This window comes from Balaenoptera acutorostrata, chromosome 10, assembly GCF_949987535.1.
Source record: "Balaenoptera acutorostrata chromosome 10, mBalAcu1.1, whole genome shotgun sequence".
Taxonomy (NCBI): Eukaryota; Metazoa; Chordata; class Mammalia; order Artiodactyla; family Balaenopteridae; genus Balaenoptera; species Balaenoptera acutorostrata.
In genome coordinates, this window is record NC_080073.1 from 71,659,284 (window position 1) to 71,686,878 (window position 27,595).

Sequence of the window (27,595 nt, forward strand, 5' to 3'; positions counted from 1 at the left end):
TCCGGAGAGCCCCCGAGACCAGCTCTGGCTGGGAAGTGAGTGGGTTGGCAGAGGAGGAGGTGTGGCAGGAAATCCAGGGGGCATGTGGGGTGACTGGGGATGCTGGGAGGGGCTTCTGTGGCCACTGGGGGGCCTCATGCAGAGATGGGCATCTTCTGAGGTCTAGGGAGCCCATTAGTCTCCGGGGCTCCCCTTTCCTTGAGGCCTCTGCTGAGCAGCCAGAGCTGGGAGCACCTGTGCAGAAGCAGGGGGCCCAGTGGAAGGACCAGTGCCAGCCATGCCAGGCCCAGGAGGATCCAGATGGCTGCCAGGCTCCGGTACACAGAGATGTAATGCTTGCTGGGGTCCGTGCCTGGCAGGGAAGGGGGACATGATAAATGCCAGAGGTCTGAGGGCACAGCCACCCCCCAGGTTCCATAGGGGCTCCCACCAGCCTCCCCATAACAAGGATCAACAGTGGAGGTCCCTGGGGGAAAGGGTGCTGGGTCCTAGACCAGCGATTTCTGAGGATGTTGTGAGAATTCACAGCAACCTCACAAAGTATTTGTCTCCCCTGAGTAACCAGGGGCTCTCTGGTCCTCAGTAGTTACCCCCTGCGGACATCTCCCCATCCCCCGAATCCCAGTGGCCCCCACCCTGAGATCTGTGACTGCCTCTTTCTCACCGACGACATAGTCCCCGAAGCCGATGGTGCTGAGGGTGATGAAGGCGAAGTAGAAGCCCTCGCAGAAGCTCCAGCCCTCCACGTGGCTGAAGACCATGGGCGGGAAGATGAGAACAAGCAGCGTCCCCAGGGCCAGGAACAAGGCCAGGCCCAGGGTCTGCAGTAGCTGGAAGGGCAGGAGTCTGTCTCTGAGTCCACTTGGAAGGCCCAGGATTGTAAAGTGGGGGGGGGGGGGGCGGGGTTCTGGGGCAAATCAGGAAGTGGGCTGGGCCATAGCCAGCTCCCTGCCCTGTCCTGCCCTGCAGACCTCTGGGATGGGGGTTGTATCTCTGTGTGTGTTATCTTGCCCAGGCCAGGGAAAGATTCAGTCAGAGGGATTGTGTTGGTGGGTCAAGTTGGAGACTCCTTCAGGTGTGGGGTCCACATGTACAGGCCCCCAGGGAACTCAGATCTGGGACGGAGGATGGTCATTGAACTGTCCCAGATTCCTCTGCACCCCTGCTTTCTTAGCGTGCCTAGCTTTGCAAGGGGCCAGATGTCAGGTGGGCACTGGTGGTGCTCAGGGTGGCGTGGAGTTTGCTTTTGGAGTTCTGTGCCACCCAGATAGATCCCCCTTCAAAGAAGACCTTGCCAAGCCACTGGCAGGTGGCCTCCAGCCGGCAGCTCCCTCAGGGTGTATTTCAGCCTGGCCCAAGGGCACACTTTCCCAGTGCCTGACTGAGGCCAGGGCAGAGTCCTGGCCATGTCAGCGCCCACTGCAGGACAGCTGGGGCGGCCGGCACATGCCGAGCTCCTCGAGGGGTGGACCAAGGCTTTGTCCAGCCTGCAACACAATTTAACTTCTCCTTCTGCCCAGTCCTTTTCTTCCATAGGTGTTGACCCCTAATACCATGCTAGCCAAACTCTTGTCTCAGTGTCAGCTTCTGGAGGACTCCACCTGCAACAGACTCTGCCCCAGCGGGGCTGTGGGGAGGGAGGGGCCCTACCTGGGAGCGCCTGGGCTGGTCCTCCCACCTCTCCAGTGTGGTCAGGTGGGCATGCAGCCCTGTGCCCAGGTGGTTGAGGAAGACCACGTTAAGCGGGATGCCCACCAGAGCATAGAAGACACAGAAGACCTGGCCTGCCTCCGTGCTGGGCGCCAGGTTCCCGTATCCTGCAGGGGAAGGAGGGTGTGCAAATATGGGGAAGGAAGAGTTCAGAACTGCCTCCCTGACAGACTCTGGCAGAGATTGGTTTCCCATCACCACTGGGAGTCGGGGCGTGGTGAGGGGAAACCCCTCTGTTCCTGTGAACACCCTTCTCAACCTCTTCTAGAATGATCTCTATTTGTAAGAATCCTGCTTGTCTTTGAAGGCCCATCTCCAAAAACACTGCCTCTAGGAAGCCCTCCTGACTGCCACTCTCTTCCTCCCTACTAGGTGTGATCTCCCACAGTGCTTTGTGTCATTCCTATCTAATATTCTACTTTGCCCTGTGCTCTTGTTTTTGGTGTGCTTATCTTATCCTTCTTTATTGGATCAGAAGCTCCTTGAGAGCCAAGCTTGGGTCTGATCCAAGTTCATACTCTCCAATCTCCACTCTATCTGCTTTGAATGTCACCTGAGTTCAAGGAAGGTGTGTGGAACTGGACTTAATTGAATGGATATGGAGACCGGGGTTAGTGGGGTCTGGGGTTTCCTTGTGGGAGGTGGTGTGGGTTTTCTGGCTGAGGGGGTAGAGCAGATGCTTGACCATGCCCTGTCCCCTTGGAACACCGGGATAGCACCTGCAGCTGGGTGGAAAGCTGCTGTACACGCAGAGGACTCCCTACCCCAAGTCCCTGCTTCTCTCTACCTGAGAGACCTTTGGGCAGGTCCAAAATACAGGAAAATTAATACATCCGGGTTCAGCCCTCAACCAGCAGGGGCAGGAGTTGGTAGATAAATACGCCTGCTTCCTCACCCCTGGCAGGGCTCTCCTTAGCTTCTCAGAGGGTCTCCAGCACTGGTGAACCCAGTCGCCCTAACCAGTCCCCTGCTCATTATTGCAAACTTCGTTGCCTTTTCCTGTCTCACTTTCCCACTTGTCCTGCTTCCCGGAATTGTCTCCTAGATAAAACACATCCTAGTCTCAGCACCTGCTTTTGGGGAACCCAAACTTCAGCAAGGGCATTGAGGGTGCCCTTCTCCACCCTGACCCTTTACCTATGGTGGTGACGACCGTGCCTGCAAAGAAGAAACTGCTGCCGAAGTCCCAGTTGCTGGGGTTGGTGGAGTTGCCTTTGGGGTTCACGCCCTTCACCCAGGCTTCCATGATGACCTGTTGGGGGGGGTGGCATGGGGTGGGAGGATGAGGGGAGCTGACAGCACCCGCTGGTGGCCAAGCTCTCTGCAGAGTGCTCCTGTGTTGTCTCACCTGGTGATGTTCTTAGTCACATTCCCATTTCATGGAAGAGGAAACTAAGGCTCAGATTGGCTGACTTGCCCAAGGTCATTGAAGTCCAAATTCACTGCCTGCTCCACTGGCCAGGGCTGAGTGAGATGGGCTGTCAGTGTGGCTGGTGGAGGGGAAAGGGCCCAAGGAGGCACAGGGTGCTTACGGAGTGGGGTGCAGGTGGGAGATGCCACCTACAGCCAAGAGGGTGAGACCCCATGGGTGGTCAGAACAATGGGAAAATTTCAGGTTGGATGTTCCTGGAACGGCTTACTCGGGAACTTGAGGTTCAGGACCACGGGAAAGCCATGGGGCTGCCCTCCCATGGGGCTGATGATTCTGGACAGAGAACCCGGCGCTCTCTGAGCTTCCAGGTGAGCTGGCAGCCTTGCCCTTTGCTGCCCCCTAGTGAGTCCCAGCCCAGGCCTGCCGGAGAAATTCCATCAGAGGCCAGGGCAAAGGTCCTCTGGGTGTGTGTGTGTGTGTGTGTGTGTGTGTGTGTGTGTGTGTGTGTGTTGGTGGTGTATATGTATGGTGTGTTGTATACATGTGGCGTGTGCATGAGTGCTGTATGTTGTACGTGTGTGCATGCTGCTGTTTACAGAACCAGAACCCCACAGGCTCAAGCCTAAGCCCCTCTGTCCCCAGGCCCAGCCCTCTTGGAGGTGGGCAGGACTCCCTCGCCCATCTGCTCCGCCTCCCCCTCCCCTGTGAATTGTCCCAGGGCAGCAGTGCAGCCTCACCACCTGGTAGAGCCCTAAAGGCAGGAAGGAGGCAGTGGGGGAGGGCAAGCTCCAGCCACCAGTTCCTGTGGGAACCGTTTCCCCACTGGCTGGGTGAGTGAGCTCTGCCGGGGTGGGATGACCCCTGAGGGCCAGGCCAGTCTGGGTGTCCTGACACAGGCTGTCTGCTTCTCTTCACTTTGGCAGAACTGGCCTCTTCCCATGTGAACTTTGGCCTCCCTCTCTTTCCCACACACCCAGAGAGGCCAGGACTGAACATTCCAGAACATACCCGCTCCCCAGAGACCCTCACACGTGGGAGCAGCACTTGCCCTGGACCCAGCTGTCCTGTACTCCAGCCTGAGGGTCTCCATTCTGCCCAGGAGGGGCTGTGATGTCGGCGAGGGCACTGGGCGTGGGGCGCCCAATGCGGACCGTCCATTCTTCTCTAAGAATCCGCACGTGGTGAGAAAGGCAGACGCGAGTCCCGGGACCTTGGGCAAGGCCTTGTTTCCTCATGGTGTCGGTCTTCAATACTGTTTTTACTACTGTTTATAGCTTTCTTCCTTCTTGTCATCTGAACAGTACAGCTGGCCCTCCATATCCATGGGGTCCACACCTGCGAGGTTCACATCCGCGATACAGCGGGCTGGCTGTCAGGTACTTGAGCGTCCACGGGGCTCCAGGAAGCAATCCCGCGCAGAAACTGAGGGGCAACTGTAATCTGTGTTCTTTGGGAATCTTTTTTTTTTTTCCTTTTTTTTGGCCATGCCGTGTGGCTTGCGAGATCTTAGTTCCCCAGTTCCCTGGTCCAGGATGGAACCCACGCTCCCTGAAGTGGAAGTGCATGTCCTAACCACTGGGCCGACAGAGAATTCCCCTCTGGGAATCTTATCCTAGCATTCTTCTGCCTCTCAGCTAGACATACCCTGGTGAGTGAGGGTCCCTCCCAAGGGGGCTGAGGACCTCTGGGGAGACCTGGGGCTTGTTAATCAGTGCCACCTCCCTCGGGGCTGCGGTCCAGCCTGTGTCTCTAATTAGGCCCCAGCTATGAATCCTTCCCCCGCTCTCTGGCTCCTGGGTTTCGCCTCTAACCTGGGGCTGAGTGTGGAGGTGGTTCCAGGGCCTCCAGGGCCTCTGCCTTACCCCCTGGGTCTTGGGAGGCTCCTGAATCCTTCCCAGCCCCGATAGGGGTGCTGTGGTCTCAGCCCTCTGCTGCTGGGGAGCAAGGAAGTGAAGCCAGAGGCCGGAAGCCTCATTTCCTGGGAGAATAGGGCCTGGACGGGCCTCTCACAGCTCTGGAGCGTTCTCTCATCTCCTAGGCCAGCCCACCTCTCGTCTCCTAGGCCAGCTGTTCTCCATCTTGAGGGGGCATCAGTGTGGCCGGAAGGGCTTGTTAACACACAGCCTGTTGCCCCCGCCCCCTAGTTCCTGATTCAGTAGGTCTGTGGTGGGGAGTGATCGGTGGCATTTGTAACCAGTTCCCAGGTGGTCCCGATGCTGCTGGTCCGGGGGCCACACTTTGAGAACTGCTGCTCTAGGCGGTATCCCGCCCCCTGCACTTATGCTAATTTTTGGGTTGAAGAGCAGCCAAGCTTGGGTGCGAATTCTGCCTCTACCACTAACTATGTAGCTTTGGCCAACGTACTCGACCTCTCTGTGCCCCAGTTCCCACCTACAAACTGGAGACAGTGGTAGAGATAGGTACTATAATTATGAGGAAACACATGTAAAACACTGGGCCCCAGGCGATGGATCAGGACTCGTCTGATCCCATCGTGATGGGCACTGTTTTGGGCACGTCGTAAATACTCAATAAATGCCAGCTATTGTGATGATTCCGCAGCTGGCTAGTTCCTTTGCGGTGGGTGGGAGCAGTCAACCCCCTGGTCTCCAGTGCATTCACCTTCCCCTCACAACACCCTGGTTTTGCCTGGTTTCTGGGAGAGAGGGTGCTGGGGCCCCAGAGTTTGTACAGAGGGGCCCAAGCAGGGGTGACCCGCTCTGCCACCAGAGAGAGGCCCGGGGGGCACCGTAGCTCAGTCACCCCAGTTGCTGCTCATCAAGCCCGGCTCCACGGCAGGCGTGGCGGCTGCTCCTGACCTTTATCTGTGTCTCCAACTCAAGTGTGGTCAGCACAGGGGTGTGAGCTGGGGAGAGGGCAGAGGGTGCAGCAGCCCCGGAGTTGGGGAAGGGGAAGCTGTAGGAGTGTGCGGGCAGAAATGTGTGCAGCGTTGATGGCACTGACACACAGTTCACATTTATGCAGCAAGTGGCAGCTTAGAAAGCGCTTTTAATCAGCTGTCAAATGTCTGCAGCATATAAGGTTATTCTTCTCTCCTAGAAGAGGACCAGAGAGGTTAAGTGACTTGCCCAATGTCACACAGCAATCCGGTTGTAGACCTAGGGCCAGAATCCGGCACTAGGTCTCATCTGGCTCTCTGTTCCCACCACACCCTGCTTCCAAACAGGGCCTCAGCCATAAGTGATAGCTCTGGACCTGCAACGAGACCCCTCTTCTGCCCACCGGCCCACACCAGCATCTTCCCTTCACCTGCACAAACTGCTCCACGGCCTGCTGGTCCAGGCAGGTGTAGTTCTCCAAGAAGCGCAGCTTCTCAAACTGAAACTGGTCCCTGGACTGAGCCTCCGCCTGTTTCTCCAGCAGCTGGAAGATGGTGGCGCCGAGCAGCAGGTAGCAGACATAGGCCAGCAGCAGGGGCAGCACCTGGCCGCCCCAGCAGCTGCAGAGCCTGGTGCGGGGCATGGCGTGCCCAGGACGCTGCCAGGACCGTAGGACTGGCTGTGGGTTCAGAGGTGGGATGCGCCCAGGTACCTGTGCCCAGCCTCCTGCCTGCCTCGCCCTCCTCGGCACAGGTGTCCAGAGGCTGGGGAGTCTGTTTGAACAGTGCAGCTCAGCTTGGCTGCACTAAGTACCGGGAGTGCAAACAGTCCTGCCACCCCCCGCCCAGCCTTTTTTTTTTTTTTTTTTTTTCCATGGAGAGCAGCAAGTCAGGGGCAGGGACCCCCTCAGAGACCTAATGGTCCTCCTGAGGCCATCGTGTCTCACCTTCTGCCTCCAAGTTGGATGGGCGTTTTGGGGCCAAATCAGATGCTCCCCTTCATTCTGCCCAGGGCCCCTTGGCAGCCCCCGGCTTCTTACCCATGATAGCTTCAAGCCCCCAAGCTTAGGTGCTGGGAAGAAAGCAGAATGAGTGTGAATAAACCTTGTACTCAGTTGCCTTGGCTACGAAATGGAGCTAGAAGGATGGACCCGCCTACTGGGGGAACCTGGGGGATGAGGGAACTGGGTAGCAAATTGGGGCAAAGCAAACATACAAGTGACGGTCTGGATCAGGAACTGTCTGAGGGTTGATGCTCCTGATCAATTGGATGCACTTGCTTTAGAGCTTTTGCTGAAAATTTTCCTTGCTTGAAATCTTTAGCAGGTTAGCTTGGGAGGCTATGTTGGTGAGATATACATGGGAATAAAAAGAAGCTAAAAGTACCTCCTGGCCCTGGGGTGTTAATGGTGGTTCGTTCTGGGGGGTGGAATCGAGGGTGTTTTCCTCTTTTCTGTTCTTCGCTTGTGTGTGTGTATTTGCAACAGCTTTTCTGAGATGTAATTCACATACTACCATTCACACAGATAAAGTATACAATTGAATAGTTTTTCTGTTCAAGTATATTCAGAGTCCTGCAACCATCTCCGCAATCAATTTTGGAACATTTTTATCACCTCAAAGAGAAACCTTGTACCCTTTACCTGTCACCTCTATTTGCCCATCCTGCCCCCTTGACCTCTGGCAACCTTTAACTTGCTGTCTCTGGATTTCCCTAGTCCGGACGTTTCATATAAAGTCAATCATACAATAGGTGGCCTCTTGTGTCTGGCTTCTTCAATTAGCATAATGTTTTTAGAGTTCATCCATAGTGTAGCAAGTGTCAGTACTTCATTCTTTATGGCTGAATAATATTTCATTGCACGGATGTACCAACATTTCACATATCCACTTATAAGTTGATAGATATTTGGCTCCTATGAATAATACTGCTATGAATGTTCGTGTACAAGTTTTTTTTTTTTTCTTTTTTCTTTTTTTGTGGGGCTGTATGTTTTCGGTTTTCCCCTGTATGTATTTAGGAGTGGAATTGCTGGGTGACATGGTCACTCTACGTTTAACTTTTTGAGGAACCACCAGACTGTTTTCCAAACTGGCTATACCATTTTATATCCCCACCAGCAGCGTGTGAGGGTTGTCAATTCTCTGCTTGTGTTTTCCGGTGTTTTCTGTAATGAGCTGCGCCAGCAGACACCGTGAGTTGCCAGCCTGATAGCCTTTCCCTCCTTCTCGGCTAACAGAATCCCACGTTTGTACATGTCAGCCCCAGGCAATGGAGCATGACTGATGTCACCCATCATGATAATTCTACTCCTCGCTGTCTCAGGAACAGCCCTGAGAGGGGGCTTTGTGTACGGGCAGTGGAGTAAGTGAAGATGCATCGGGGTGTGGGGCGAGTGAAGCCAAACAAGGCACCATAGTCCCGGCCTCCTCCTGGTTCCTGGGGAGCCCTGGCTGGTGAAGCACACCCAGTTGGTTCCCTGGAGGCAGGGAGTCTGTGCTTTCATATTCCCAGCCCAGACAGTCATTCAGGCATCCCTGGCTCTGCACCTACAGGCAAAACAGCTCCAGGAGCCGGTGGATCGTCCACTGAGGAGCCCCAGGTGCTGCCAGGCCATTGGAAGCAAACTCACGTTAAAGCAGAGGAGAGGGGCCCAGAAATGGGGAGGGGGCCAGGGGATTGACCGCCCCTCGCAGCCACTTTCCAAGCTCCCTTGCAGCTGGGGCCACCTGTGACCCAGTTCTGGCTAATTAGATGTGGGCAGAGGCAGCTGCGGAGGTGCGGGGCAAAGGTGTTCCATCCAGACCAAGGGTTTGGCTGCAGCGGGCCCCACCTTCCGCCCATCTGCCCTGAACGCACAGATGACGGCACCTGCTCAGCCACCTCGTGTCCTTGAGGGAAGGTCAAGAGCATCGCAAAGACGCTCAGCTGATTTCCTGCACACGCCTACCTCAAGATGTAAAAAAGTCTTTTTTTAAAAAAATGTTTTATTTACTTATTTGTGCTGGATCTTAGTTGTGGCAGGCGGGCTCCTTAGTTGCGGCATACAAACTCTTAGTTGCAGTGTGTGGGTTCTAGTGTCCTGACCAGGGATCAAACCCAGGCCCCCCTGCGTTGGGAGTGCAGAGTCTTAACCACTGCACCACCAGGGAAGTCCCTTGAGATTTAAGAAAGTTTGACACATAAGTCCTATTTGTTTAAGCCAGTGTTACTTCCCAATGGTTACATGAGTTTTCTTTTCTTTTAATTGTTCAAGGCTTATTTGAGTTGGAAGGAATAGGAACACACTCTGGTTATCTCAAGTAATTGAAATAATTCGTGGTAGGAAGCCGGGAGCAGCCAGGGTTCTGGAAGAACTGGGCCATGACCTCACTCCTAACTCTCCCCCATTAACGTGCGCTGCCCACCCCCTCGGGGTGCCCCCTCCCCTCATCCTGGCCCAGCGGTGATGACTCCCTCCTTCTGCTGAGTTCTGCTCCAGGCTGACCCCGGCATCCAGTCAGCACCAGCTCCCGTTGCCCCCTGCTTCTTTCTTTTGGTATTGCTTGGCTCAAATCCTCTCAAAGGCTGGGGGTCTAAGAGCACCTTTTCATGTGAGCCACTTCACAGCTGTCTGGCCGTCCTTGGGTCATGCACGACCCTCAGCTGATGGGCCCCAGCCAGGGGTGGCGGCATCGCACGTACAGGTGTCACTTGGAAGGGACGGTGCAGAGGCAGACAACACGGGCGTTACGTCCAGGGCAAGCAACCATGGTTTGTGTAATGAGAGACGGGGGGCGGGCGGGGAGGGAGAGAAGTCTCATAGGAAACGAAAGCAAGCGGTAGGCTGTTACTATTTTCAAGTGTATGAATGATCAAGGGAGTGGTAGTGAGGACACGGGGGTCCTCATCTGCTCTAAGGCCAAAGCACAACACACACACAGTGGGTGGAGGGGCAAGCGGCGACGTGGAGGCTGCATGTTAGGAACATCCCGACGCCGTAAGTGTGTGGAAGGCAGGCCAGGTGTCCCTGCAGCACCTCATCCTCCTGCGGTTTAGGTGGGGCCCTGTCTGGGGGTTGCGGGCGCCTTCTCTGCAGTCCTGCTGGTTCTGGGTCCCTGAGGCCACCTGGGGGGTCTAGAACCATCTTCTGGAAGGCCCTCGTTGCACCCAGAGCTTTCCCAGACAGCACCGCACTGGGAAGCGGGCTTGTCTTGGGGCAGAAGAAAGCGTCTGGAGTCACAAATCTCCCCCTTGGCTGTTTCCTCCTCGTGTTTTGGAGAGACTGGGAGAGAGCACTGGCCGTCATCTTGTCACTGCAGACTCGCTACGTCCTAGCTCTAAGCTAGGGTTGTACTTACACCTGCCTGTGTGACAATCAGGTCCCATTTTATTGTCCTGGAGAAGCTCCACATGTGAAGAGCTCTCTCTTTACCGTTTGGAAAGCTAGCGGCTGCTGTCTGGGGGACTTGGGCAGGTCTTAGCAACCTCTTTATTTATTTATTTATTTATTTATTATTTATTTATTTTTAAACATCTTTATTGGAGTATAATTGCTTTACAATGTTGTGTTAGTTTCTGCTGTATAACAAAGTGAATTGGCTATACGTATACATATATATCCCCATATCCCCTCCCTCTTGCGTCTCCCTCCCACCCTCCCTATCCCGCCCCTCTAGGTGGTCACAAAGCACCGAGCTGATCTCCCTGTGCTATGCGGCTGCTTCCCACTAGCTATCTATTTTACATTTGGTAGTGTATGTATGCCCATGCCACTCTCTCACTTCATCCCAGCTTACCCTTCCCCCTCCCCGAGTCCTCACGTCTATTCTCTACGTCTTAGCAACCTCTTTAGCCCGAGTATCCTCGCTGGGTCTGGACATGGTCCGCAGGTAGTGGTGGTTGTTCTCAGGTGGAAGGAAAGGAAGGGAGAGAGGGGCGAGTGCAGCTGGGGGGGGGGGGGCGTCTGCGACAGGTAGGGGAGGGGGGCTGGCACAGCCGGCCTGGAGCCCTCCCTCCCTCAGGGCCTGGGCAGGAAGGGGTGCCAGGGTCACTGTGGGCCAAGCCCTCCACTCCTTTGTGGACCCCCTGTCGAGGGCGTCCTCCCACCTGTCCCCTGCTGCTGCTGCTTCCCTGCCGGCAGGGCATTACCTGGCTGGAGTTTAAGACAGTCTTTCCCAGGAGCTCTTCTGGTTTAAGGGGGCCACAGAGCTAAAGAACGGAGCCGTAATGGTGGACTTGGTGGGAGGTCAGCTCGAGAGGTCCTCAGAGCCCTCCGTGCCCCAGAGGGAGCCCCCGCCCCTCCCTCCCTTCACTCGTTCAGTACACGCTAGTCGCTGCCCTCTGTGTGCTGGCACCTGCTTTGGCTACTCCCCTGCCTGGCTGTGGCCTGGCTTGGGCAGGTTTAGGAGGGAACCCGCAGGCCTGCAGGGACCTCTGCTGCCCGTCAGACATTGACACCTCCCCACGTGGGCACCACTCCGTCCGTGAGCAATGGACGGCCGCAGGGCATGATTTATAATCCCTTTCAGGGAATTATTGCTGCTAATGGGCTGAGCCAATTTGTGCTTCCCAAGCGGGGAGGGCAAAATCAATTAATGGAGAGTCTAACATGGCCAGGCCTGATGGCAGAGTGTGGCCTGACATCCGGCAGTGATAAGGGAGATTGGAGGAAAAAGAGGAAAAACACCCCCCCACCAAGATCAATTTCACGTACAGTGGGCAGAGGATGCAGAGCAAACAGAGCAGCTGGACGCGGGCCTCTTTCCATCTGAACGAGCCTGGAGATGAGGGGAAGGCCAGCCCGCCCACCCGCCGTCCAACATTGGTATTCTCTCGAGGAGCCACTTAATAGGCACGTATCCGCACAAGTGAAAAAGGCACGTTCTGGGCCGGAACTAAGGGGAGGGGCTAAGGCCCACCCGGCCCAGGGACGTCCCCTGCGGGGGAAAGGGCAGGCAGAGAGAAGGAGCTCTGGTTTCAGACCCTGCTCGTGGCACGCGGGGCCAGAGTGACAAGCTCTGTTGTGGTTGTCTGGGCTCCTGGCGGTGTCCCCGCAGTGAAGGGTGTGGGAGAGCCTCCTGTGTGGAGGCAGGGGGTGCAGATGTGTGTGGGGCTTTGTTGGCCCTCCTGGGCAGAGAGTAAGATGTCAGGGGAGGTCCAGCCCGACGGGGTGACCAACAGAGGGAGGGGAAAGCGGAGGGGAGATTCGAGGGAAAGGCTCAAGACAAACAAACAATCAAACAAACATACCAGTTATTGGTCTTGTTCAGAAATTTCCATTGTTTATTGGAGTAGCAGGATTCCTTTCTCACGAGAAATCTTTCCCTGAGCCCCAATGTGTAGCGCAGTGGAGAGCGGGGCTCTGGCTGAAGTTGGGGGCGGCTCCCATTTTCACCAGCCCAGAGAGCTGGATGCAAGAGCCCCCCACCCGTGATTCTGAAATAGATGTCCTTGCCTAAGCTGGACTGTCCTCGGAGCAGACTCTGAGGCCGAATGTGGGTGTGACTAGTTCATCTGGGAAGTGATCCCAGGAAATGATTGCAAGAAAGAGGGCAAGAGAGACAGGGAGGAAGGCGGCCAACACAGTGTGTGTGACGGAGCAGGTGACTCCTGTGGGCATCGGGGGCTCTACCTTGCTGGGCTCTCGGGGACACCGTGCAGGGCTCACTTCAGAGTTATCCCCAGGGCGGAAGGATGCTGGGGTGTTTATCCACCAGCTCTTTTCCCTGTCAGCTGAGGATTGCTCCAGGGCAGGTTACCTCCTGCACTGCCGGCTTGCCCTGCACACAGGCCGTCAGAAGGCTCACCTCACCTGTTTCTCTTCTCTTGGGGATCAATGTCCTGTACTGCCTTTGCTCCCATGTCTGAAAACCATTGTTTTACAGTTTTGTCTAGTCTTCAGTTGCTTAAAGAAGGAGGCTAACTCAGGTCCCTGTTGCTCTATCATGGCCATAAGTGGCAGTCCCACTTTTTCACGTACAGTGTGCTCTCAAGTGCCTTTCGATAGGCAGCACGGAGGGACAGAATGAACTCTGAGAAATTCCGGGTCTAGTCAGGGACTGTCTCTGGGTTTCAATTTCTGTAGCTGTTGCTACAATTAATGCTTCATAACTAACCACCCCAAGTCTCAGTGGCTAATGACAACCAGCCATTTATTTTCAGGAGGATGGGTCTTTGGGTCAGCCAGGGCGCAGCTGACCTGGGCTGGGCTTGACGGGAAACTCTGCTCCAGGCTCCGGCGCTGCGGGGCTTGGCTCCAGGCTGCAGGCTGGGCTCAGGTCTGCTCACTGCATGTTCTGGGATGTAGGCTCAGGGGGCAGCACCTGCCCAGGGCATGATCTTCCCAAGCAGATCACTGGCGTGCAAGAGGCAGGCCCAACCATGCAAGCACGTTTCACGCCTCTGCTTGTATCATATCTGCCAATATCCCACTGACCGAAGCAAGTCACAGGGCCAAGCCCAAATTTAAGGGGTAGGTAGGGAAGTGTACTCTGCTCCCATGAGGCCATGGCAAAGCTTTGGATGTATAATTCTATTACAGGGGGTGAAGAATTAAGGCTAGTTATTCAATCTACCACAGTTTCTCTATCTGCTTTCTAAAACTCCCCCTTTTCAAGATCCGGGAAAGTCACATTCCACACCTCCCTCTTCCTAACGCTTCCTGCCAAGGGAATGGCGGAGCCAGTTCAGTTCTAGTAGGAACTGGGCTGGGTCACTGGCCAGGCCGCTTTCTGGAAGACATTTTGGAAAGCTCCACATTTCGGCCTGGAGTGAACTCAGATACTCTGGACCTCTTCATGGCTCCACTGAGCCTGGGTGCATTGCTGGAGAGTCTTTTCAGGACATTTCATCCATTTCTCCCATTTGCAGGGGCCAAAGAGCTTTGGGGAAGATGCCCCGGGGTGGAGCAGGTGTCCACGTCAGAGGCCAGCTTCCCTTGGGAGGGACTTTGGGAGCTGTGTTCCTCTCTTCTTCATTTCCTCTCCTGCCTTAGTGATTGTTCTGGGAGGTGGATCTGCACCCTGCATGGGGTCACACCACATGTCCCTGTCAATAAGGCTTTTGGATCCAGGAGATAACTTCTTGGCAGGGGAGCTACAGTCTACACACTATAAGCAGCTCCAGAGGGCCGGGGCACTAAGGTGTGCCAGGTACACTGAGGCTGTTTCTGACGGACTCTGGCCCACTCCACGCCATCCTCAGGGCTCTCGAGAGACAGAGAGTGTGTGCGTATTTATGTGTGTGCCCTGTGGGCTCCTGGGGAGGTTATTAGAATCAGGCTGTAAGGGCTGTTTGGCCTCCCCCGGTTCTATGGACATTCCTGAGGACTTATCACGGGCCATAGAACTGCGAGGGCCACAGTGCCCAGTGGGCCTCAGTCACAGAGCCCGAGGGAGGTCATGGGGGCCTGAGAGCAGAGCTGGTTCTGACTCTGATACTCATGAACTGAGTACCAGCTCATGCAGGGGACACAGTGATGAGCAGGACAGACAGGTCCCTGTTGCCATGGAGCTTTTAGTCTTGGAGGTGGTGGTGGGGTTTGCAGGCCATTAAGAAATAAGCAAGTAGGGAATTCCCTGGCGGTCCAGTGGTTAGGACTCCTCATTTTTGCTGCCATGGGCCCAGATTCAATCCCTGGTCGGGGAACTAAGATCCCACAAGTCACGTGGCACGGCCACAAAAGGAAAAAAAAAAAAGAGCAAATAAAGAAAGATGTCAGGTAGTGATGATGAAAACATAACAGAGTGATGGTCACTCTAGTTGGGGTGATCTGGGAAAGCCCCCCGAGGAGAGGACATTTGCCACTAACTGGCTATATATCAACAAACAGGTCCTCCCGTTCGCTTTAGTTTTCTAATGATATAAATGAGGGTGCGGGAGGAGCTCTTTGGGCCTGCCTAGCTTTGAAATGTCATGACCTAGCTTCTCCTGCATGATCCTTTTACCCAGACCTGAAAAGGGGTGGGGGAAGCCGATTATGCCGTGTTCTCTCTCTGCTCTCTCTCCGGGGCGGCGAGGGCCTGCACTTAGGGGACAGAGATAATGGGAGCAGTGGACAAGCGCTTTTATTCAGTTGGCTTCATCTCCAGGTGCCATCCCCCTCCCCCCTCCACTCCCCTCCCCCGCTGCAGCTGGCTTGGACCCTTGCTGCCAGGACCCTGAGGTAGGCGGCAGTTCCCCTAGGGGCTCCGGGGTGGGCGTGGGGCGGCCCACCCACCGGGCCGCTGGATCTGTGTCTGGAATGCTGAGAGGGCTCCTGAGACGAGACCCCCAGACGTTCCCCCCGTGGGAGCGGGGAGAATCAGCCCAAATCCTGCAGAGCCCTAAGAGGCGGGGTGAGGGCGAGGCCCAGGGCACCCACACTGCCCCTCTCAGCTCTCTGCAGAGCTCCCAGAGCCGTCCGCTGCTCTCTGGGTGCTGCCATGTCCATAGACCTTGCAGTGGGGCAGCGGGGGTGGCTCCCTGGAGATACAGCTGATTCAGGCACCGCCTACGGGTGGTCCAGGCCATGGCGGAGGGTCCGGCCTGGGAGATCAGGACTGGCCATCAAGATGCCCTGGATTCCACTGCCTTGTCTTTGGCTCTGACCTGCTGTGTGGCCTGCCCCAGCCATTCCTGGGCTTCTCAACCAGGGGCTGGGGCAGGGAAGCGGGTGGGTAAGTAGCTAAAAATAACCCATTATTATTTCCCCCTCATTCTACCAGTGTGAGCTTCCCCTGCCACTACACTAGGATGGTACTATTTCACAATCTCAAAGTTTCTGATCGTCTGCATGAAACACCACCACAAGAGTGAGCTAAAGCCCTCATCCCGCCCCAGCACCCTGGCATTGCCGGGCTGCCAGCAGCTCCGGCACCCACAGCAAGGATGGCACCGTAAGCCTGGCCCCAGCCTCACTGGCAGCCTCCAAGATATCATCCTTAAAGAAGCAGCCCCTCCACCAGAATCAAAGTCACCCGTTGCCCCCAGCAGCCCACAGATCACTGCTGAAGACAGGGCCTTCATCTGTACTCCGTTCTTGCCGCCACAATGCACGGTGGACGCTTACTGGAAACCTGAAAGGAGACAAGTGTTCTTGGTTAGGCTGTGCGTGGGGCACGGACCCCTCCTGGCTGGAAGGGCAAGGCGAGGAGGCTGCAGGTCACCACTCTGGGTGTCGGGCAAGGCACCTCGCAGGGCCTAACTTCCCGGGGGCTGCATTTACCCCCCTTTGCAAAGGTTTCATCTCTCTGAGTCAGGACCCACCCTTGTTCTCCTATCCCATGATTTTCACCGACCCTCCTACTTAATTCTCGCAGAGATTCTCTCCTTGCTTTTTGCCCCAGATGTTCATTATATTCCATGATGGCTCCTCCTGGGCACGTGGCTCCGTCCTGTAGCCTCCCATCGCTGGGTATGGAGAAGGGTTCTCTGGACTAAGAAGCAGGACCCCTGAGTTCTAGCCAGGATGGTCCCCAACCCGTGGTGTGACTTTGGGCAAAACGTGTTCGTTCTCTGGGCCTCACTTCCTCATTTCCAAATCGCTGGAGCAGACAAGGTACCTGGAAAAAGCAAGGTAGCCAGCACAGCTCCTTGCTTCGCAAAGAGTGGTCCACGGACCAGCAGCATTGGCATCTCCAGGAGCTTGTTAAGAAATGCAGAATCTTGGGCCCCACCCAGACTCACCGGACCAGAAAAGTGTGAGAGCTAGTGTGAGTGACGTGCAGTTAATTTGCTTAAAGTTTGGCTATCATAATAAGAGCGAAAGGGAATTTCTGAAGATTCTCAGGTAAAGAACACAGTGTTTTAAAAAAATTGCAGCAGGCAGAGAGCTTGAGGGGTGAGGCAGCACGGGCAGCTGGGTGTGGCCGTGGGGACCTGGCAGTGGGAGAGTGTGGGCGTGGTCCGCCTGCTGTTGCTGGGGGAGAATCGGTAATTCTCTGCGACACATCCAATGTGGGAGATAACGGGGAGGAAGAGATTGAAAACAATTCAAGGCTGTGAGCCCTTGGTCCTTCAGACCTAGTTCTGTGTGCAAGACCCCAGGCAGGCCTCACTGTTTAATTAAATGGAGATGGTCCTTATTTTTAAGACGTTCCTAGCTGTCCTGATTGAATCCCAGGACAGGAAGGGAGAATGTCAGACACACCAGAGCATGGGAAGGTAATGTGCTCTAGTCACCCTGGACCCATGGTTCCCAGCTCTGCTACAGATTGGAAACCCGTGGGTAGCCCTTTGGAATCCTCCTACCCAGGCCGCTCCCAGGACGGGTTAAATCAGAATCTCTGGGGTGGGCCCGGGCGATTCTGAGGGACAGCCAGGCCGAAACCCATTGCTTTCATCTCTCTATTCCAAGGACTGGCGAGGGCAGGTACCGGGGACCACCAGGCATGTGGCTGCTGAGCAAGTCACGGGTCTGATGCTTCCTCTGCCCCACTGACAAGCAGCCAGGGCCAGGATTAGTGGGAAGGAGTGGGAGGGAGTCTGAGCCAGCTCCCACCCCAGGGCTGTCACTTGCCCCCCAGACACTTGCCTGCGGTGATGACTGGGGGTAGGGCTGGGGCCGAGAAGAAACGGCGCGGGGCTGGGCTCAGAGTGCGCAAGACGCCAAGACACAGCTCCTCACATAGACGGACCTCAACCCACGACAGCTGTGCCATTTCCAGTTCACTCTTTACTTTATGAACCTTATTTAAGTGATGGAGCTCTCAGTCTGTATTGGGATTTTGTGACTGTAGATTCCCAGAATGGAGGGTACCGCTGCACCATTTACCAAACAATCACTGGTCTGTGTTGGACCAGTTCTCACCACGGAGGCCAACTTCCCCGATGACGGCTCCCTGGCGCTCAGCAGTTTACAGGGGACTTTCATGGACGTTGTCTCAGGAGAGGCTGACCACCCAGGCAAAGGTGGAATCTGAACTTGACAGATGTGACAGGGAGGCTGGAGGAGGTGACCTGCACAAGGTCTCCCGTGGCGGAGACAGCCCTTGTGTTTGGGTCTCTTCCCTCCCAGATCTGTGTTCTTTCCACTTCCCTGGGCGGGCTCCTGACTGAAGGAGAGAGCCGGGGGCTTTTCAGAACACAGGTGGTGGGCTGGCAGCTCAGGGGGCTTTGAGCCTCTTCCTGGCACCAGCTGGAGAAGAGGGCGTCGTGGTCACGGCGGTCACACCAAGGTTCCCGTCCAGACAGGAGTACTTCCAAACTCAGGGATTAAGGAAGATTAAAAAAAAAAACAAAACAAAAGGCACTCTAGAAAGGGGTTAATCTCTTAACGCCATCCTTGGCAGTTAGAAACAGCAGATTTGACACCATGGATGACTAACGCCCCTTACGGGGGAGATACACCTGTCCACGTGCGCCCCGGGCAGGGATTTAAACGCTCCACAGCTTTTCCACGAATCCTAAATCAGGTAGATTCATCCTGGCCCTTGGTGAAGTCTAAGAGCTGGACAAGCTGGGCGAGGCTTGTGTTAAATCACTCCTTCTGGGCTCCCGCTCCCAGGCTGACGGTCACAAATTCCCCATAATGAGCACTTCTGAAGGAGCCCAGGCAGACAGCGCCGCTAAATTAAGAGCAGAGGGGCCCAGGCCAGGGGAGAGGGAGTGTTTGCTTTGGCTGGGGAAGTGCCTGGGCCCCGGCCTGTGTGTTTGCCTGCCAGGCAGGCCTGATAAGTGGGCTGCGTAGAAAGCGCTGCGCGGTGGGACCTGGGCCATCTGTGCATCGGGAGAGGCTGCACCTGCTGCCTCTCAGCCCCGACCTGGCCGGAGAGGGACCCTTTGTCACCCTGTTTTCAGCTTCCCTGGGGCCCCATGGTCACTAAGAACCTGGGATTTTTTTCCTTCCCTTGAGAATAAAAATTGAACCCTCGAACTTCTGTTTGTTTTGATGAATTACTTCCAGGCTGCTGTTTGTTTGGAGAACAAAGCTCCCCAGCTGCAGGGAGGGTGGAGGCCAAGAGAAAACACCGGCCAGCAGGGTGGCTTTCCAGACAGCACGGTCCAGTGGAGAGAGCATGGGAGACCAGGGTCCTCCTGGCTCTGCCATTTGTGAGCAGTTTCCTCTCCTGTCAAAAGGGGGATCACACTCTTGGCTCTGGGTACCTTACAGGAGCGTTGAGGGAATAATATATGCGAAAAAAACGTATAACTGGTAACCTGCCATACGCATCGTAATAAAAGCGCCCCAATCTTCGGCCCAGCTTTCTGCACCCGCTGGGCCTGGTGTCAGCAGGAAGACGCCATCCTGACATAGACCTTGGGTGTCTGCCTCTTCTCTTCTGAGAAGGTTGGATGATCACATCTCTATTACGTGTACAAAAGCTAAGTAAACATAACATTAAAGTATTGCTTATTTGTAGACTTCTTGATGGGACAAATAATGGTTGATTTTTATGAATTTGTTCACTGTGGGGTGTGTCTCCCAACCCCAAAAGCCAACACTCCCTCCACTTATGTCCTGGACATCATCCCCTCCAATTCCTCAAAGAACTTTCTCTCCTGCAGTTTTGGTCCTCTTTCCCAAATCATAAATTCCCTTCCCCCCACACCCAGCACTGGGCCATTCCTTTCAGTATATAAACGAGTCTTCATGACCCTCACATGTCCCGTTCAGGAGGCGGGTAAGTCCAGGCCACCCTCCCCCTGGACCTTCCTGGGAAGATACTTCCCCGAGAATTGCGGGCTCCTGGTCCTCCACAGCCTACACTACACACAGCAGCCAGAGCGAGCTTTCGAAAGCACTGATCAGATCACATCACGCTATGGTTTAAATTCTTCACAGAGCTCCCACCATTCCTGGAATGCAAGCCAAGGCCCTTACCCTCACCTACAAGGTCCACGTGATCTGGCCTTGCTCCCTGGCTCGGCTCCCCCAGCCTGTAACCAAGCCAAGCTCCTTCCCCTCCAGGGCTGGTCACGTTCTGCTCTTCCCAGACTGAATGGAAGGTTCACTTCCAGAACCGTATGGCTACGCCATCCTCACTATTCAGCCCTCAGTTTCAAGTTCTCCCCCAACCCAGTCTCCCCGGGGATCTCTACACATTACATATTTCAGCTACTTTAAAGCACTTATTGGCACCTCGGATGACCTTATGTCTTTGTTGATGTGGTCATTGTCTGTCTCCTTCCTTCCAGAATGTCAAGGGCTTGAGTCTGTCTTGTTCACTGATATGTCCCCAGCACTGGTACAGGGCCTGACATACAGATGGTGCCTAATAAATGCAGTGTTCATTCACTGATTGGCTGTTCAGTATTGTTCTGTGTCTGATACACATCATTAGAGTATTTGGGGGAGAGATAGGGCCTTGGAGAGCACTGAATCTGAATTCATTTTTTTTTCTTTTTTAGACAAGGAACCTGAGGATGAGAGAAGGCAAGGTATGTGGTCAAGGCGTCACGGCAGGTTGGTGGCAGAGCTGGCGGGTCCCAGGTCTCAGAAAAGACTTGACAATGGTGCTGATGCTGCTGATGCCAGTGGTGAAGACAGAACAGTCAGCAGGCTGGCATCCCAGCGAAGGGGAGGACGGTATGACAAAGGCCACCTTTTCCTTGGGGTGCTCTGTCCATGTGCAAACCTCCTACTATCTAAACTGCAGGGAGTTGGCAGTGAAGCTGCGTGTAGGCCTCTCGGGGCAGGTGTCGGACATCATAGGGTCCAGGTCGGCTGTTTCACCCATCAGGGTGCCTTGCTGCCAGGTGAAAGCAATGCCAAGCCTGACTAGTAGCCTTTGGATTACAGTGCTGGGCTGAGGCTAAGACTAAAAGCAGGGCTGGGGTAGGGGGCCCTGCATGGAGTCTAGTCCCTGTGGGTCTCCAGGGAGAAGGAAGGAGAAGAGAAGGCCTGTCCACGGTGGCTGGGTAGGTGCCAAGACGAAGGGGAGAGGTCAGTGATGGAGGCCAGGAAGGGTCTTCTCTTTCTCTTCCTGTTTCTGACACACCGCATATTTCTTCTGTAACTGTTACCATGTCCTCAGGCCTGGGCTTTCAAGTGGTGTTTACATCTCCAACTCGCTGGCAAGGACCATGCTCCAAATGGAGAGTGAAATTTTGAGCCAGGGGTTAAACAAGGTACCAAACCATCACTCAGCCCTTCCTGTTTGGAGAGGGCTGGGCAGAGGGGAGTGGGCTCTGGGGACAGGCAACGAGAGGAGCTGAAGATCTGGAGGAGGGAGAGCAGCTTTGCCAAGCAGGGCAGGGGCACCTGGGCCAGCCACCCCCTTGGCCTGTCTTGGTGTGTCCGATGCTGCCTTCTGGGGCTTTCTCCAGGAGGAGGCCAAGGCAGCACACGTGAAGTGACTGCAAGGCCAGGCCCGAGGCTTTGGGAACATTCGGGAAGCTTCCAGCTTCCTCGGCTCATTGTTGCTCTAGCCTCCCCACCTTCACCGCCCCTTGACCATGGCCCTGGAGGAGCCGCCGGGGAAGGTGCACTGACCTGTCCTCTGCAGGATGCTCTGTCTGGCCTTGATGAACGCCAGGATGTCAGAGTCTGTCCGGCTGTCCCCCGTGAGCGGGACCGATGACACTGGCCTCTCCGGGATCCTGGGGACAAGCACAAGTCACACTTTACTACGCCTTATGTTTGTCCCCAGCGCTCACCTTTCCATAGTGCTTTCCCACGTTCACTGACTGGATCTCACCCAGCGACTGCGGGCTCCTGCCTCCTTGCCCCCCTCCTTCTCTGCAGCCCCCACAGCAATCCTTCTGCACCCAGACGAGGCACGTGTCCCCCAGTCCTTTGGCTCAAACCCTTAGTGGCTTCTCATCACTCTTGGAATGAAATTCAAACTCCGTCTCTGTGTGATGTGGGCCCATTCACTGTGCTCCGGCCATCCTGCTACTCTGTTACACCAAGTTCCTTCTGGCCTCAGGCCCTTTGCCTTGCTGTCTCCTCTTCCTCTGGGCTGCTCTCCCCTCAGACCCTTACACAGCTGCACACGCTTTCTCTCAGCACCTTCTCCATCCCCTCACCCCACCTTCCTCTCCCTGCACCCACACCCCCCCACCCCTAACTTACCCAAACCAAGCCCATTCTACCCGGGGCCAGATTCCTTCAGCACCCAACTTAGATGTCGTATCCTCTAGGACGTGTCCCCACTGCATCCCCGTCCCCTACCATGGCTTAGCTAATTGCTCCTGAGACAGAGATAAGTCTTCTCCCTTCTCTCCTTAAAAACAGAACCATAATATTTAGCCCAGGAAGTTGCCACATTAAAAAACGGCATTTCCCAGCCTTCTTTGCAGCTATGTGTGGTCAGGTGACCAGGTTCTGGCCAATGAGATTTGTAAGAAGTGAAATCCCCTTAAAAAGGGAGGGATGCATGTCACCTTCTCCCTCCTCTTTTTCCATCCACCTCCTATACATAAAATCCCCCTTGAGAAAATTCAAAGCAAGGTACTCTCCTGGCTCTGCCAAGCGTCCATCCTCACACCTGTCACTCCACACAGCAGGTGACAGTATCCACTCTCTTAGAAGGCAGTGAGGATTATAAATAACAAAGTGTTGTTTGTTATCACATGTAATTTTTGGCGTTCCAGCTGCAAGTCAGCGAGAAGTGCTAAAGCAGAGTTGCGGCAGGGAGCCTGGGACAGCTCTGGAACTGTGTGTTCTGTCCAGGGTTGGGAGGGACGGTGGGTGGAGTTCACCCTTGGACGGCCTGCCTGCCACGGGAAGAAGGGCATGCAGGTATTCTAGTCAGAGGGCATGGAGACACGTGCTGGGGAGAGGCCTCGTCGGCTTTGTTCATCCTGGAGTGAATGGCTCACAGGCCTGAGGCCAGGCTTCTCAACTCCATGCCCTTCCCTGCCTGGGGACTCTGCACAGGGTTGGTGGGCCACGTGGAACTGCCCCTGGGCTGGCTCCTTTTCCTTGAATGGCCCCAGGTACGTCATTTACAAGGATACATGAAGCAACTCTGCCTGCATGGGGCCCCAGCGACCCTGGGGAAAATTCCTTGGCTCTGGGAGTTGGCATCTGTGAGAGATCCCAGGGAATTCCTGGGGTACCAGGGCGGAGGCCTGCCCTGGGCTCTGTCTGTGAGGCCACCCCACAAGGGGCTCCTTGGGTTGTGAGGGAAGCAGATTGGTGATTTCAGCCTGCTGCCCCCATGGCAGCAGCTGTCACAGGTGTCAGAGAGGGAAGACCACAGACCTGTCCTCCAGTGGGGTGCTGGGGCTGCTCTGCTCCTGGCTGTGCAGGAGGGGGCCAGGCGAGGGCAGGATTTTCCTGGCATACACATCACTGCAAGAGACAAGTCGATGAAAGAAAAAGGTATGGGAGGAGGTTTACAGAAGAGAAATTTAGAGTTTATATCTAGGAGCTGTATGGACTGAAAGTTTGTCTCCCCAAAATGCATATGTTGAAATTGAATCCCCAGTGTGATGGTATCTGGAGGTGGGGCCTTGGGAAGGTAATTAGTTTGGATGAGGTCATGAGGGTGGAGCCCCCATTACAGGACTGATGCCCTTATAAGAAGAGGAGGAGAGATCAGAACCGTCTCTCTACCAGGTGAGGGCACAGAGAGGAGGCAGCTGTCTGCAAACCAGGGAGAGGGTTCTTACCAGAAGCGGATCCTGTGGACCTTGATCTGGGACTTTCCAGTCTCCAGAACTGTGAGAAATAAATAAGTCCCTGTTGTTTAAGCTGCTTAGTCTATGGCATTCTGCTATGGCAGCCCAAGCTGACTATGGCAGAAGCCAAGAATCCTCTGTTGTGGATGACGATTAGTCAGTTCAAGCTGCTATACCAGAATACCATAGACTGGGTGGCTTAAACAACAGGAATTTATTTCTCTCTGGAGGCTGGAAGTCTGAGATCAGGGTGTCAGCATGGTCAAGACTGCCAACTTCTCATTGTGTTCTCACATGGTAGAAAGAGAGTGAGCTAGGTCTCTGGCCTCTTCTCATCAGGGCACTAATCCCATTCATGAGGGCCCCACCCTCATGACCTAAAGGCCCACCTCCAAAGACTATCACTTTGGAGGTTAGACTTCAACATATGAATTTTTGGAGGACACATTCAGTTTATAACATTCTGCCCCTGCCCCTCCCCCCATTCAAGTCCTTCTCATGTAAAATACATTCATTCCATTCCACCAGCCCCCGACTTATGCCAGCATCAACTCTAAAGTCCAAAATCTCATCCATTGAAATATCATCTAAATCAGATATGGGAGACACTCAAGGTATGCTTCATCCTAAGGCAAAAATGCCTTGCCAGCTGTGGACCTGTAAAACCAGACAAGTTATGTGCTTCCAAAATGCAATGATGGGACAAGCATAGGATAGACATTTCCATTCCAAAAGGGAGAAACAGGAAAGAAGGAGGGAGTGACAGGTCCCAAGCAAGTCCAAAACCTAGCAATGCAAACTCCATGAGATCCTAGGGCTTGAGAACAATCCTCTTTGGCTTGACGCTCTACCCTCCGGACCCACTGGGGTGAAGATTCTGTCTTCTGGACCCATGGGTGGAGTTGCTGCTGGGCTCTGCTGGGCAGGGGTCGTGCCCTCATAGTTCTGCTGATCGGCCCCACCCCCACAGCTTTGGGCAGAGGCTGTCTGGATTGTTGAAAGCAAGGCTATGGTCCCCCCTTTTGAAATGGAGGAGGCAGCTGTGATGATCTCTGAATTGCCTTTGGGGTCATTCTTCCCTTGTCTTGAAGGATAGTGCCCATTCACAACAGAATAGCTCTATGGTCCTGTCCTGTGAGGTCCAAGATGTCCACCAGCCTTCCTTTCTTCCTCCCATCTCCTTCTGCTTCAGTTCAGTCTGGCAGTTTTCCTGCTGGGGAGGCTGGTGAAGTCTGGGATTCACACTCACACTAATCTCCTAGCGTTCTCTTCTGAAGATGTTTTCTCATTTTTTGCTGTAGGGATAGGCTGAGAATTTTCCAAATCTTTGAATTCTAGTTCCTTTTTGCTTAATAATTCCACCTTCAAATCTTTCCTCTCTTCTTGTATTTTGCTATAAGCAGTCAGGAGGACCCAAGCCTCTTCCTCAACACTTTGCTTAGAAATCTCCTCAGCTAAATGTCCAATTTTATCTCTTGCAAGTTCTTCTTTCCACAAAACGCTAGAACATGAACACAATTCAGCCAAGTTCTTTGCCACTTTATAACAAGATCACCTTTTCTTCACTGTCCAATAACATGTTCCTCATTTCTGTCTGAGACCTCACCAGAATGGCCTTTACCATCCACGTTTCTACCAACATTCTCTATGTGATTATTTCCATATTCTCTAGGAAGATAGCAGCTTTCTCTACAGCTCTCCTCTTTCCTTTCTGAGCCCTCACCAGAACTGCCTTTAAAAGTCCATTTGTGACAACCTCAGCATCTTCTAGCATGTGCTTCAAAACTCTGACAGCCTCTACCCATTACCTGGTTCCAAAACTGCTTCTACATTTTTAAGTATCTGTTATAGTAACACCCCACTTCTGGTACTAATTTCTGACTGAGTCTCTTTGGGCTGCTATAACAAAATACTGTAGGCTGAGTGGCTTATAAACAATGGAAATTCATTTCTCACAGTTCTGGAGGCTGCAAGTCTGAGATCAGGGCGCTAGCATGGTTGTGTTCTGGTGAGAGCCTTCTTCTGGGTTGCAGACTGCCGACTTCTTGCTGTGTTCTCACATGGTAGGGTGAGCTAGGACTCTGACCTCTTTTTATAAGGTCACTATTTCCATTCTCGAGGGCCCCACCCTCATGACCAAATTACGTCCCAAAGGCCCCATCTCTTAATACCCTCACATTGGGGATTAGAGTTCAACATATGAATTTGGGGGACACATTCAGTCTATAACAGATGGTTTATACACTAATTTTCATTGTTAGAGCATTGCATGTACCAGCTGTGGTCGTGGAACAAAAACAACAATGATCACAACCGTCATTTATAGACACTATCTGCACACCAGGTCCTGGGAGGGTGCTCTGCAAACATCACACCATTTAATCCTCTCAATAGCCTCACCATCCCCGTTATATAGATGAGAAAGCTGAGGCTTAGAGAGGTTAAAGAAATTCTAAAAGTTGCCCAGTGGTTAGTGGCAGTATCTGGATCTAATCACAGCTCTGTGAGGCTTCAGAACTTGTGCTTTATTAACCGGACTCAGCTCTGGCATTCTGAGGAAACACACGCTGGAGACACATGGCTTATTCCTGGCCACATGGACTGACCCTGGGTGGCCCTGGCTGACCGGCTCTGTGCTCCCTGAGTGAGGAGTTAGACCCAACAGCTCAATGCAGATGCAGTTTTGCCCATTTAACTGATGTGCGCTCCTTGCCTTGGATTCTCAGTTGGGAAACAATGGAACCCAACAGCACCCCTTGGGAGGTGGAGAGGCAAGCTATTCTGGGATGTCAGTGACATGACGGGATCCCCTCCCTTGCTTTGCAATGTCCTGCCTAGACACAATATCGGAGCAGAAAGAGGCCTCCGAAGTCACCTGGCCAGAACCCTCATTTCACAGATGGGGACTCTGGGGGTGACAGGCAGGCAGGGTTAGAGACAGGTGCTCTGACTTTGCTCAGCACGCGTCAGCAGCCCCAGGCTCTCCACAGGCCCAATAACCTACTGTCCCAGCCGTGGGCACTGCTCCCTCTCCAGCTCCTGTCTTCTGCCCTCTCCTGTCTCAGCCAGGGCAGGGCATCTTACCCTGGGCCTGTCTCCACCGGCTCAGGACTGTGGGTCCTACAAACGGGAAAGGAAATCAGAGCCTGGGATTTTTTTTTTTTCCCCCCTCAGATGTCTATTTCCCAGCATCCCAGAGACTCTGCACTGAGTCTTCGGTTGAGCTGAGCATCTGTGCTGTCTGATGAGGGCCACTGTAGGACCAGAGGCAGCCACAAGGTGGCAGGCTCTGCATGCCTTTCTTTGGAGAACAGAGGCAAGTTCCTAGGGCTCCTTCCGAATGGTTCCTGGTGCAGGCCTCAACTGGGGAAGGAGAAAGGGCTTCCCATCCCACAGGTGCTGCAATGACACCAGGTCACGGTCAGTTTGGAAGCTGCAGCAAGTCTTGCAAGATCAAGCCACTGGCACACCAATGGCTCATGAACTCAATGGTTTCCCAGCCGAGCCTTTTCTAAGATTCCAGGGAGTGCTCACAGGTGCTAACTGTTGAGGGTTGGGAGTGGGTGGAAGAGGGCAGAGATGGAGGTGACAGGACAGATGCGGGCATCCAGCACCCTCTGCAGAGGCCCAGCTGCCCATCCCGTTGCCTTGAGCAGCTCCCGCAGGAGGATGGCGCAGTGTGAAGGCTTGGGGCTCCCCCAGCCCCGAGGCTGCAGGAGAATCCCTGGATGCCATAGCTCGGCCTCTGAACCCTCAGGGTCATACCACAAATGACTTTTGTCCTCTCTCCTGACCCACGAGCCTTTGCTGGTGAATTCACTTCTCACGCTGACATTCCTTCTGGAGAGAGCGCACACCAGCCATCAGAATTAATCAACTCTTCCTTCACAAGGATTAGTAAGTAGTATTAATAGTAATTAGGCCTCCTAATGATGGTTGCCCATCAGAGTGTTGTGAATTTAGTGTGATCAGCCCACAGGCCCAGAGCATCCCTGGGGAAGTGATGCAATCAGGTTTCCGTCAGAACCCGAGGAGCAGAGGACCAGCCCCCGGGCTGCAGTGGGTCCATCAGGAGCAGCCTCTCTGGAGCTCAGGGGAGACAGGCAGCTGGACTCTCACCCTCCTGTTCCAGCAGCTCTTCAGT

General features: G+C 54.3%; 2 protein-coding genes across 2 annotated transcripts in view; both read right to left on the reverse strand.

The window, feature by feature from the left end:
- Nucleotides 1-134: 134 nt before the first annotated feature.
- KCNK16 (potassium two pore domain channel subfamily K member 16) lies at nucleotides 135-6,565 on the reverse strand. The gene is made up of 5 exons (XM_007197920.2): nucleotides 6,353-6,565; nucleotides 2,848-2,962; nucleotides 1,651-1,817; nucleotides 665-830; nucleotides 135-352 (listed from the first exon to the last, which is right to left on the reverse strand). The coding sequence occupies exons 1-5, from the start codon at nucleotides 6,563-6,565 to the stop codon at nucleotides 135-137; spliced, it is 879 nt and encodes a 292-aa protein (XP_007197982.1).
- Nucleotides 6,566-15,066: 8,501 nt separating this feature from the next.
- Nucleotides 15,067-27,595, reverse strand: part of KIF6 (kinesin family member 6) — a 399,233-nt gene continuing 386,704 nt past the window's right edge. Inside the window, exons 20-23 of the mRNA XM_007197919.2 lie at nucleotides 23,454-23,491; nucleotides 23,033-23,135; nucleotides 21,317-21,423; nucleotides 15,067-15,959 (exon numbers count right to left, since the gene is read on the reverse strand). Coding sequence (XP_007197981.2) covers nucleotides 15,949-15,959; nucleotides 21,317-21,423; nucleotides 23,033-23,135; nucleotides 23,454-23,491 — 259 coding nt within the window. The 3' untranslated portion in view covers nucleotides 15,067-15,948. The remainder of the gene's footprint in view (nucleotides 15,960-21,316; nucleotides 21,424-23,032; nucleotides 23,136-23,453; nucleotides 23,492-27,595) is intronic.

What these genes read in the sequence shown, in the direction of transcription:
- KCNK16 (XM_007197920.2), bottom strand. Translation starts at nt 6,565, where the DNA reads ATGCCCCGCACCAGGCTCTGCAGCTGCTGGGGCGGCCAGGTGCTGCCC. An exon ending in CCGTGGAGCAGTTTGTGCAG is followed by an intron (nt 2,963 to 6,352) that starts GTGAAGGGAAGA and finishes CCCCCCCAACAG; the next exon opens with GTCATCATGGAAGCCTGGGT. An exon ending in CACGGTCGTCACCACCATAG is followed by an intron (nt 1,818 to 2,847) that starts GTAAAGGGTCAG and finishes CTTCCCCTGCAG; the next exon opens with GATACGGGAACCTGGCGCCC.